The sequence below is a fragment of the Zea mays genome, chromosome 3 (assembly GCF_902167145.1).
Source record: "Zea mays cultivar B73 chromosome 3, Zm-B73-REFERENCE-NAM-5.0, whole genome shotgun sequence".
Taxonomy (NCBI): Eukaryota; Viridiplantae; Streptophyta; class Magnoliopsida; order Poales; family Poaceae; genus Zea; species Zea mays.
Genome location: NC_050098.1, coordinates 66,469,907 through 66,481,328, shown reverse-complemented (window position 1 = coordinate 66,481,328; position 11,422 = coordinate 66,469,907). Strand labels below are relative to the sequence as shown.

Here is an 11,422-nt window from a genome sequence, read left to right as displayed (position 1 = left end):
CCTAGGCCCCTTGGGTCTATAAAAGGGACTCCTAGGCGCCTCCAGCAGTTACACAAATATAGCCAACAATTGTATACATCACTCGGATCGATTCTCTCTCTCACTCTCGTGTATATCTCTCTAGTTTGTGTAAAGACAAAGTTATAAGCCTTTAGAGAGTGGAGAGGTGCTGCAAAGAGCTAGAGCAAAGTCTTGAGCGCATTGTTACTCTGCCGGAGTGCTGTCAAGAAGAATGTAAGCATCCACGGCGTTGTTGTAACCAAACTCAACATAGTGAAAGGCTCTATCTGTCATACTGACAGATCTGAGCAAACAGAGGAAGGAGTTGAAATAGACTCCAAGCCCAGGTGTGGCTAACTCCAACGAGGACTAGGCAAGCATTTCAGGCTTGGTCGAACCCCGGGATAAATTCCTGTGTCTGTGTGCTCTACTCTGTGTTGTGTGCTGATCCTCTGTCTTATCTACTCTTTATATATGCACTTCAATACTTATCTGTGGTTCAAGTTATATTTGAAGTGCAGGGCATTTTGAGACAGGATCTTCTATTTCGCTGCAACCTACTCGAAGGGTCTTTCATTCCACTGCGATCTGGTCTTCGAGTAGAGTAAGAATTTAAGTATTAAAAGTGATTATTATTATTCGCCTATTCACCCCCCTCTAGGCGACATCCAGATCCCGTTCCCGGTCAAAGGGAACTTTCAATTGGTATCGGAGCTAGGCCTCTCCAGTGTGGGCTTAGCCGTCCGGAGATGATGATGTCGTCAAAAGAGGTAACTATAGAACTTCTTCTAGGAGATGGCTCTAATTATAAATCTTGGTCTGTCTCTATTTATAATGCCTTCATGCGTGTTGATCCTGATTTGAGACAGATCTTTAGTAGAAGTATTTTTCCCTCCAATTTTAGTCAAAATCCTTCTAATGATGAACTAAGATGTCTGTCTCTCAATCACCATGCTTGCAACATCTTAGTTGACTCACTTTCTAGAAGTGCCTATTTTGCAATCATGAGTAGTGATAGTGATTTATTTGTTGATGCTCATGATCTATGGACCAAAATTAAGTTAAAATTTTTTAAGTCCATATGCACTACTTCTGCTCCCTCTATTACTGGTAGTACTAACTTGTCCAAGGGAGAAGAACGAGTGGGATGGACACCAAGCGATGGATCCACCTCACCGACAGATTCATCTCCCACTTGTTATACATGTCTTGTTGCTAACGATGAGAATGGAGATGAAAGCAATCATGAGGAGGAATATGAGGATGAGGAGTCTACATCATCACAAGGTACATTTTCCTATTTTGCTTCCACTGGCAATAGTGATAGGAAAAATGAGATCGACGATGTAGAAGAAGAGGAGATTCGTCGTTTCTACACCCATCTCAACAAAGAAGACAAAGCGCTCTTGGTTAAGCTGTTGAGAAGGAACAAGGAACAAGGCGAGACGCTTCTCAGGCTAGAGGAGACTCTCATCAAAACCAACGACAGCCTGGAGAAGATGACCAAAGAACATGAGGAGCTAAAGTGCTCTCATGATGATTTGGTCCAACGGTATGATTCAGTTTTAATTGAGCAAAGAAATAATGATGATGTTTTATCTAATGTTGCTCAACTTAAAACTGAAAATTCTATGCTTAGGAGTCAAGTAGAAATGATAAATTTAGAAAAACTTGCTCTAGGTGAAAAGTATGATATGTTGTCGTATTCTCATAGTAAATTAGTTGATGACCATATCATGCTTGATGTTGCTCATGAGGTTGTAATTACAAACTTAAATTCATGTGAACCTCATTCTTGCACAAGTGCACATTTGGATAATATATCACCATGTGCTAACCCCTGTCGCTCAAAAGGAAGCGAATGTTTAAATGAGCAACAAGTTGTAGGGTCAAAAAGGGAATTGCTTGGAAACAAGAAACAAAGACAATTAAGGAGAAGACGCCTTGCTCGACTTCCTCAAGATATCTACAAACACGTGGTGAAGAAGCTTGAGGAAGGAGAAACCGCAGCAAGGATCAAACTCCCTGAGAAAGATGTTCCTAAAGCAATAAGTGAAGCAATCAACAAGAGACAAGAAAAAGGTAATGATTCAATTAGTCATGTTATTTGCACTAATAATCTCTCTATGTCATCCAAAAGCAAAAAGAGAAGAGGAAAAAGGAGGTGCTTCAAGTGCAAGAGATTAGGTCACCTCATTGCTTCTTGTCCATACAAAGACAAAGACGAAGGGATAAGGAGATGTTTTGGATGCAATGAAAAGGACCACATGATCACCTCATGTCCGGTCATAAAGAATCAAGGACATGCACCCTCCAAGATGACCCTCACCAAGGAAAATGATAAACAGCAAGCGTCATGTTGGGTTGAGCGACGTTTCTGCTATATGTGTGGTGAGCATGGTCATCCACCTGAGGTATGTAATAAAGGTAAGGTTCCTAAGCAAGTAAATTTGTCTCAATCTTATTCGCTTAGAAGACCCAAACCATACACTTGTGCTAGATCAGTAATGAGATCACCTAGAACTAGCACAATTGCTATTTGGGTACCAAAGGCTCTTTTGGATGATCGTTATGGACCCATCTCGAGATGGGTACCAAACTGTGCCAACTAGACCATGCAGGTGCCTCGAGATGGACTGGAGACCATGGGAGAGCTTAAGATGGTTAATTCAAACTCTATGCTTAAGTTGTTGATTTTTATTGTCTATTCATTGACCCAAGGTTGAATGTTTATGCAATTCTAATCCCATGTTCATCTCAAGTTAAATAAGTTGTAGAGGACTTGAATCATTATTGGTGAATCAAGCAAAGGACCTTGATGAGAATATGCAACTTGCTCTCCAAAGGACGGTACCCGGGTATCTTAGTACATTATTGCAAATCAGTATTGCTCTTAAGTTGGTTTGTTGTGCTACCTATCCTTGGAGTAGTTATGCTTTTGAGATTGCCTGTGTTATCAATGGTTCATAATGATGCTTGCTTAATCATGATTGTGTGTTCTATATGTTATATCTTTTGAATCATTCAATGGTAGCTTTTCAATCGATATATTCACTATGATTAACTCTTTTTGTGTTAATGGATAAACATGTATCCTTTTGTAAGACATGCTATTGTCTTTAATGATTAACCTATATGCAAGCATGACATCTTGTCTAGTCCATGTTCACATAATTACCCAATTTTGATATTGTGTGTATACCAAATCCATGTTGTGCCATTAATGCACCTTCTTGAGTTATGAGGTGCATGAGCAAAAGGAGCCCTAAATTGGTGACAACAGGTGCTCTCACTCTACACTACCTAAAAGAATGGATCTCATGGTATTCAGGTAAAAGGCAAAGGTATGGAGAATGGAACTATGCAATCTCATATCTTGAAGTTCCATTGATTGTGATCACAGCTATGTTCTTGCCTCTGAATTGGTAGTAACTTGGCTTAGGTGCTCCTTACTTTAAAATGTTGTTTCTTTTGGTGTACCTAAGGAACCTTCTTAATCATGGTGTACTTAGACATTGCGCTTTATATGCATGATCTTGTCGTTTTCAATTGGTATATGTGGTGCAATGATTATCATGTATGAAGCATGCCTAGGTTGCTTGTAAAATGTTATACTCCTCGAGGCATGCATTGTTGTATCAAGTCAACCATTCAATTGGTATCTCTTTGTGATGAAATTGATAGAGTATGCCTTGACCAAGATATGTTGTGATCCCCTCTAGTTCTGAGGAAGCTAGAATGTGCAAAGTGCAAGTCATTCAAATACTTGATGCATAACTTTAGGGGGAGCACACATAACTTGTGTCTTTTGAGACTAATTGTTTCTTGAGTGATCTTGTATAGTCTCAAGGTGGAAAAAGGAATATGAGCAAGAAATGGAGCAATCAGGACTTGGGTACCTCCATAAGTCAAGTATTATAACTTGTTCTAAGTCTGGTATCTTAGCAACAAGAAAAGGTCAGGATAAAGGATCAGTCACAAGTGTGAAGGAGCTTCCTAAAGATTAAACTCTCAAAATGGAAAGTACATCACAACAGGGTAAAGGTACAAAAGGAAGTGTTGACCTTTTGCGTATTTGTATCTTAAATTTTCTCCAATGCTTGTGTTGCATATATCTACTGTGTAAGGTGGAGTAATGTTAGTGTGTTGTATTTTACCAACTAAATACCCAGTGTCCCTTGACATCATCCTATGTTCTTGCGTGAATGTGGTTTTGGTGTTTGATGTCAAAGGGGGAGATTTGTGCATTAAAGCTTAGGATTTCCTTTGATCTCACCTTTGATCTCAAGGAAGGAATGTGTTGTATTGATAATTCTTATCATATGCTTCTTGTTGTATTATATGGTGATAATGCGAAATTAGTGCTTCCGTTGCTATGAATCAATTAGTAGCTACTTTGTTTATCATGCAATAGATATTCATGTGGTTATGGTGCTTTAAAATTGTTTTAAAGTGGTATCCTAATTGTGAATAGTGGTAGGTTGATATTCTTGTGGAATATTCACTCAATTGACTGGTGTTTAACTCTGATTCTGTGCATGTGTTTAATTATTGACAATGCATCCCACAGGTGCTAAGGTGTAGTAATGCTTCAAATTAGCCTAAGTATGTGCAATTTGGCATGTAAGGCCAAAGTTAAAATTTTAAATATAAGCACATATTTAGGGGGAGCATTCTACAAACTTAGAATTCAAAACTTGTGCTTTAAATTTCACTCTTATGTAAGCTTTAATTGTGTTGCCATCAATCACTAAAAAGGGGGAGATTGAAAGCTCTCTTGTGGGTTTTGGTGTTTTGGATGACAACCCAATTAAAGGACTAACAAGTGTGCTAAGTGTTGAACAGGTGCTTTATGTAAAGCTAATATGGTTCAACACAAGTGAACAAGTGTGATAGTCCAAAGACTGAATTATTTATAGATAATGGACTTCACAAGGAGGATGGACATTGCTTAAGTATGACTCGATGTGCATAACTCAGAGACAACCGATCAAGCCAAGGATGGAAGCAAGAAGAGCTTCGAGGTACCGAGTGCATGGGAGAAAGTCAAGGAGACCAGGAACCCAAGGCCAAGGGTGAAGAAGAAGACTTGCGGAATCAAGGTTGATTGAGTTAAGAAAAGTTATGGTGCATCAAGGAACACTACATAAGGACATGACTTACAACTAATGAGGTAACATCTACAATTATGTGGGGTAAGTCATAAGGCTCAAGATCAAGCTCAAGAAGTGAACAAGGTCACTGGAAGGAGAACCAATGTCGAAATCAGAACTAGAAGCAGCCCAAAAGAGCTAAGTGCACCTTGACCTTTAGTTTGGGTTGTTCCTATGTTTGGAGATATTCTATGTGACCTTTGCAGGATGTTGGAGCTCAGAAATGTCAATCTAGATCAAGTCATGCTGACTTGAGAATTTATGAGTCCAACATCAATCTCAAGCATGCCAAATGCTAAAGAAGTGAAAATCAAAGAGAAGGTATGTTTCTAGACTTAGTACATTGGTTTTTGTGTACTAATATATTTGTCTAAGTGTTAGAAACAAAGAAGAGAAGAAAAGAGATGCAAAAGACTTGGCTATGTACAACCATGACTCTGCTCAGTCTGGCACACCAGATTGTCCGGTGGTGCACCAGACAGTGTCCGGTGCGCCAGACTGAACTCCGGTGAACAGACCGCTATCGGGAGAAGTTTGGCGACGTACGACTATAATTCACCGGACTGTCCGGTGGTGCAGCGGACTGTCCGGTGAGCCAACGGTCGACTGTGCCAACGGTCGACAGCGCGATCAGCGGGTGACGCGTGGCTTGGGCCAACGGATAGTTGGTGCACCGGACTGTCCGGTGTGCACCGGACAGTGTCCGGTGAGCCAAGACGACCGTTGCTCCAACGGTCAGCTGAGCCCGTTTTGGAAAGAGATCACGCACCGGACATGCTACAGGACCTGTCCGGTGGTGCACCACCCGACAGAAAGCAAATATTGCCTTCCAAAATGAATTCCAACGGCTCCTAGGCCCCTTGGGTCTATAAAAGGGACTCCTAGGCGCTTCCAACAGTTACACAAATATAGCCAACAATTGTATACATCACTCGGATCGATTCTCTCTCTCACTCTCATGTATATCTCTCTAGTTTGTGTGAAGGCAAAGTTATAAGCCTTTAGAGAGTGGAGAGGTGCTGCAAAGAGCTAGAGCAAAGTCTTGAGCGCATTGTTACTCTGCCGAAGTGCTGTCAAGAAGACTGTAAGCATCCACGACGTTGTTGTAACCAAACTCAACATAGTGAAAGGCTCTATCTGTCATACTGACAGATCTGAGCAAACGAAGGAAGGAGTTGAAATAGACTCTAAGCCCAGGTGTGGCTAACTCCAACGAGGACTAGGCAAGCATTTCAGGCTTGGCCGAACCTCGGGATAAATTCCTGTGTCTGTGTGCTCTGCTCTGTGTTGTGTGCTGATCCTCTGTCTTATCTACTCTTTATATCTGCACTTCAATACTTATCTGTGGTTCAAGTTATATTTGAAATGCAGGGCATTTTGAGACAGGATCTTCTATTTTGCTGCAACCTACTCGAAGGGTCTTTCATTCCACTGTGTTCTGGTCTTCGAGTAGAGTAAGAATTTAAGTATTAAAAGTGATTATTATTATTCGCCTATTCACCCCCCTTTAGGCGACATCCAGATCCTGTTCCCGGTCAAAGAGAACTTTCAACTAATCCTGTAGTACACATGTCCAAATGAGCAGGCTCGGCAGTGGCCCCGTGACCCGGCACGACTAGAAGCGTGCCCAGGTGGCCGGGCAAGGCTGGGCTACCGTCTGGCCCGTCGTGGAGGCACGAGCCTGGCCCGTTTAAATGCTAGGCAAGGTAACGACCCGCTTAAGGGACTGATTTTATAACGACTAGTCTATTTTTAGCTACAATACTGATGATTCTTTATTATACGAGAGGATTTTGAATTTTGATATGTATTTATATGTGTATTTGAAATTCCTTTTCTAATTATGTATATAAAATTATAAATATAATTATTTGAATTTAAAATAAATTTGAATATTGCTTTTAAATTCTGAATTTTGGAGTGTCTTTTTATTTACGGGTCTGGATCTGATCTCACACAACCCGTATAAGAATAACCTTGCTATACCTGGACAACATCAGTCATCATGTCGACCGGTTCGACCCGGCTTGATACCGCGCCCGGGCTCGACTAATACCCTCGCAGGGCCAGCACGGCCCCTACCACATGTATATTCCGTAGAGACACAGCTGATACTTGATAGAGGGAGTATCGCGCCCTGCCCAACATGTGTCAACTGTCCAATGCTGTGCCTGTACTGATTACCACCGTGTGCCGTCAACAATGGTACGCGGGTCACCTCCTCTTCCTCCGTCCCGTCACCGTCACCGTCACGCCAACACGCTTTCCCTCCCAAGACTCACCGACGAGCTGGCCCCACTTCCGGTCACCCAACCCAACCCATCTTCTCCGTTCGTTTCCCTCCAAACACTCACCGACAAGCAGGTCCCACTTCCGGCCACCCAACCCACCTTCTCCGACCGCCCCCTCCGCTGTCCGCTCCTGTTCCGTCGTTTCGTCGACTAACCTCCAAAGTTTTTTCCTCTCCACAACTCGGCAACTACGGAGCTGCCTCCATCTCATTTGCTTACCATCCCTACCGCCTGGCTCAGATCTCGATGCGGCGCAAGCTTCCCGGCGACGCGCCGCTGTCGGCGGCGGGGCCTGGTCATGCGTTGTCCGCATCCGCGCCGTCCGAGGTGGACCTCGCTCAGCTCTCCGCCGCCATCGCGGCCGGGGAGGACCTTGGCCCCTTCGTGCGCCGGGCCTTCGCGTGCGGCCGCCCCGAGCCGCTGCTCGCCTCGCTCCGCGGCGCGGCGCGGGACCGCGAGGCGGAGATCGAGGAGCTCTGCCGCGCACACTTCCACGATTTTATCCGCGCCGTCGACGACCTCCGGTCCCTCCTTGCCGACGCCGACGCGCTCAAGGGCTCCCTCTCGGCGTCCCACTCCGCGCTTCTCTCCTCGGCGGCCCCGTTGCTCGCCTCGCTTGAATCCTTCCTCGCCGCGCGCTCGCTCGCGGGGAATCTCTCCTCCGCGCTAGCCTCCTCCCGACGCTGCGTACGGCTGCTCGCGCTCGCGGCGCGGGCGAACGCGCACTTACAGGCCGGCAATCATGGGCTCTACCTCGCCCTGCGCGCCGTCGACGCCATCGACCGTGATCTCGCCTCGGGACCCGAGCCTCTGCCGCTACCCACGCTCCGCCGCATGCTGCTCAGCGTCGTCCCTGCGGTGCGTGCGCATGCCGAGCGCGAGATCTCCCGGGAGTTCTCAGACTGGATGGTTAGCATTCGCGCTGCTTCGAGGCACCTCGGCCAGGTGGCCATCAGCCGGTCGGCTGCCGCGAGGCAGCGCCAGGAGGAGCTCCGCTCCAAGCACCGCCCGCTGGAGGAGTGCATCACCTTGGATGACGATGGTGTTGGTGACCTCGACGATTTTGCGGCAGCCGCGGCAACAGCTGAAGCAGCAGATGGTGCCGCTGCAGCCTCTTTTGACCTTACGCCGCTCTATCGAGCGATGCATATACACCAGACGCTGGCGCTAGGTGAGCGGTTCAAGAAGTACTACCTGGAAAACAGGAAGCTGCAGCTGACATCGGACTTTGATGTCATTGCGGCGACGCCATTCCTCGAGTCCCACCAGGTGTTTTTCTCGCAGATTGCTGGGTTCTTTATTGTTGAAGACCGGGTGTTTAGAACAGGGGGTGGGCTCACATCTCGGCCAGATGTAGATGCACTTTGGGATGCCGCTGTGGGGAAGATGGTCTCTGTCATGGAAGATAACTTCTCCAGGATGCAGACAGCAAACCACTTGCTTCTCATCACTGATTATGCTGCTTTGCTTTCTGCCACAATGCGGCGGTATGGTTATCCAGTAGGGATGCTACTCGATGTGCTGGCTAAGCACAGGGACAAGTACCATGATTTGCTGCTTGCAGATTGCCGTAGGCAGGTGGCTGAGGCACTGACAGCAGATAAGTTTGATCAGATGCTCATGAGAAAGGAGTATGAGTACTCAATGAATGTCCTTGCATTTGGAATTCAGAGCTCAGACATTACCCCAGCTTTCCCATATGTTGCACCGTTTTCATGCACCGTCCCAGACATTTGCCGTATTGTTCGTTCGTTCATTGAAGATTCTGTGAGCTTCATGGCACATGGGGGAGGTGGGGATACCTATGCAGCAGTGAAGAAGTACCTTGGTCGGATCCTATCTGAGGTGGTGGATGCTTCGATTAAAAAACTTTTGGATTCAGGCAGTGGTCTAAGTGTGTCCCAGGCAATGCAGGTTGCTGCTAACATGTCTGTGATGGAGCGGGCATGCGAGTTCTTTACACGCCATGCTGCACAACTGTGTGGTGTGCCGCTGCGTGCTGTGGAGCGTGGTCGGCGGGACTTCCCACTTCGCAGGTCACGTGATGCTGCGGAGGCGCTCCTGCTGCGGCTTCTGCGTGCCAAGGTTGATGAGTTTATGAGACAATCTGATGGTATCAACTGGATGGCTGATGACTCTCCTCCTGGCGGCAATGAGTATGCGAATGAGGTCATCATCTACCTTGAGACGCTCACATCAACGGCACAGCAGATCCTTCCCCTTCCTGTGCTACACCGTGTACTTGTGGCAGTGCTTGCCCACATCTCTGAAAGGATCATCGAGCTCTTCTTGAACGATTCAGTAAAGCGGTTCAATGCCAATGCGGTCACTGGTATAGATACTGATCTCAAAATGTTTGAGACGTTTGCAGAGGGCATGTCTAGCCTGTTTGTGGACTCAGGTCAAGAATCTGCAAAAAATGAAATGAAGGCTGCACTAGTGGAAGCAAGGCAGCTAGTGAATCTTCTTATGAGCAATAGTCCAGAGAATTTCCTAAATCCAGTGATCCGTGAGAAGAGCTATAACAAGCTAGATTATAGAAAGGTTGCAATCATCTCAGAGAAGTTTAGAGATACCTCAGAGAGTTATTTCTCAACATTTGGGACAAGGGGTGCCAGGCAGAACCCAAAGAAGAAATCTCTGGATACCCTGATCAAGAGGCTCAGAGAAGCCAGTTAGATATCCTCCCAGCTGTAAGATAATACATGCAACTGGCTTCTCACATCCTCATATTTTCGTGAAATAATCTGTATCTGGTTTGTGTTATGCCTGTTTCAGTCGTTAACCTTATGCTGTAATTGCTGTTAGATTCTATGTTTCATATGTGTGGAAATCATCTTGTTGATTCTTTTGCCATTTACTATATGATCGAGGTATAGTATATTAGTATGTCATAATGGTTAATTTTGCCTGTGAGGAGAAATTGCTCGCTAAGACCAATATTTTATATTTTTCTTCAGGAGATAGGGATGCTTTTATTTCCCCCCTCCAGTTCCTTACTCTTGGTAACAAACGATTTAATGTTATATATATTTGAATGTTATAAAGGTAAACTTCGGTAAGAGATCAACAAATCCTTGTAACTTGATATTGCTAAGAAGTGATCACCCCATAAGTAGCAATGCCTTAGGATTAAATTTGGGAACTGAACCTACCTGAGTTGGTGAAGGGTGTGGATGCACACCTAGAAGATCTAAGTTCTAGTCCTTGTGATAGCATGCCTAGTTTGTCCAAAGTCCGTAATATAAAGCTTCCTTTCTTTTGAGTTGGTTTATTTATTTTAAAAGTAGTTATGAATTGTTTATTCTATTAGAAGATATAGATTTCCATTTGCTGCTTTGAGACAACACTACTCATTGATTTGAATTTCCAGGTTGACCGGTAAATTACTGGATTGTGGGAACCATAAAGATGACAATGTCTTTTCAACCCTTTAGCTCACTGTTGGCTATCTTTTACAATTTCTGAAAGATAATTGAACATGTTAGAATGTATTGTGTGAGTTCTTGTTAGGGTTATGTATAGACCCCTTTTGTATTGGGCCTTGGCCCACCTAACTCTATTATTAATTTATCACCAACCCTAGTTAGTGTTAGGGTTTCAGTTTTTCCAACATGATATCCAGCTAGGTTTTCTTTCTCCTCTTCTCCCCCACCAGTCGCTAGCCCTCCACCCTTTCCTCCCTTGCCCTCATCGCTAGGCCCCATCCCTTCTTCACCATCACGCTGCCAGGCCCTTCCCATGGTTGGCGACCCCTAGATCTGAGCCATCGGACATCTCGTGGGTTGTCGGCGCGCCCAACGAGCTTGCACCCCTCCCTTCAAGCTTCGACGCCATCGACCTTTCCTCTGCCGCGGCGATGACTGCTCAGCTCCAACCCAGAACCGCTCTTCCCCACGGCGTGGCCGCGCTCGCTTCTATCTCGCCCTGCGACGCTCCTGTTCTCCAACGCTCCATTCGACGTGGCAACGACCGCCT

General features: G+C 45.2%; 1 protein-coding gene across 1 annotated transcript; it reads left to right on the top strand.

The window, feature by feature from the left end:
- Window positions 1–7,566: 7,566 nt before the first annotated feature.
- On the top strand, window positions 7,567–10,338 carry LOC100285371 (exocyst complex subunit Sec15-like family protein). Its single transcript, NM_001158264.2, has one exon. The coding sequence runs from the start codon at window positions 7,691–7,693 to the stop codon at window positions 10,121–10,123; it is 2,433 nt and encodes an 810-aa protein (NP_001151736.2). The 5' UTR covers window positions 7,567–7,690; the 3' UTR covers window positions 10,124–10,338.
- The last annotated feature ends 1,084 nt before the right edge of the window (window positions 10,339–11,422 follow it).

Bases quoted from the DNA above. Each gene is read 5' to 3' on its own strand.
- LOC100285371 (NM_001158264.2), top strand. From the start codon at position 7,691: ATGCGGCGCAAGCTTCCCGGCGACGCGCCGCTGTCGGCGGCGGGGCCT.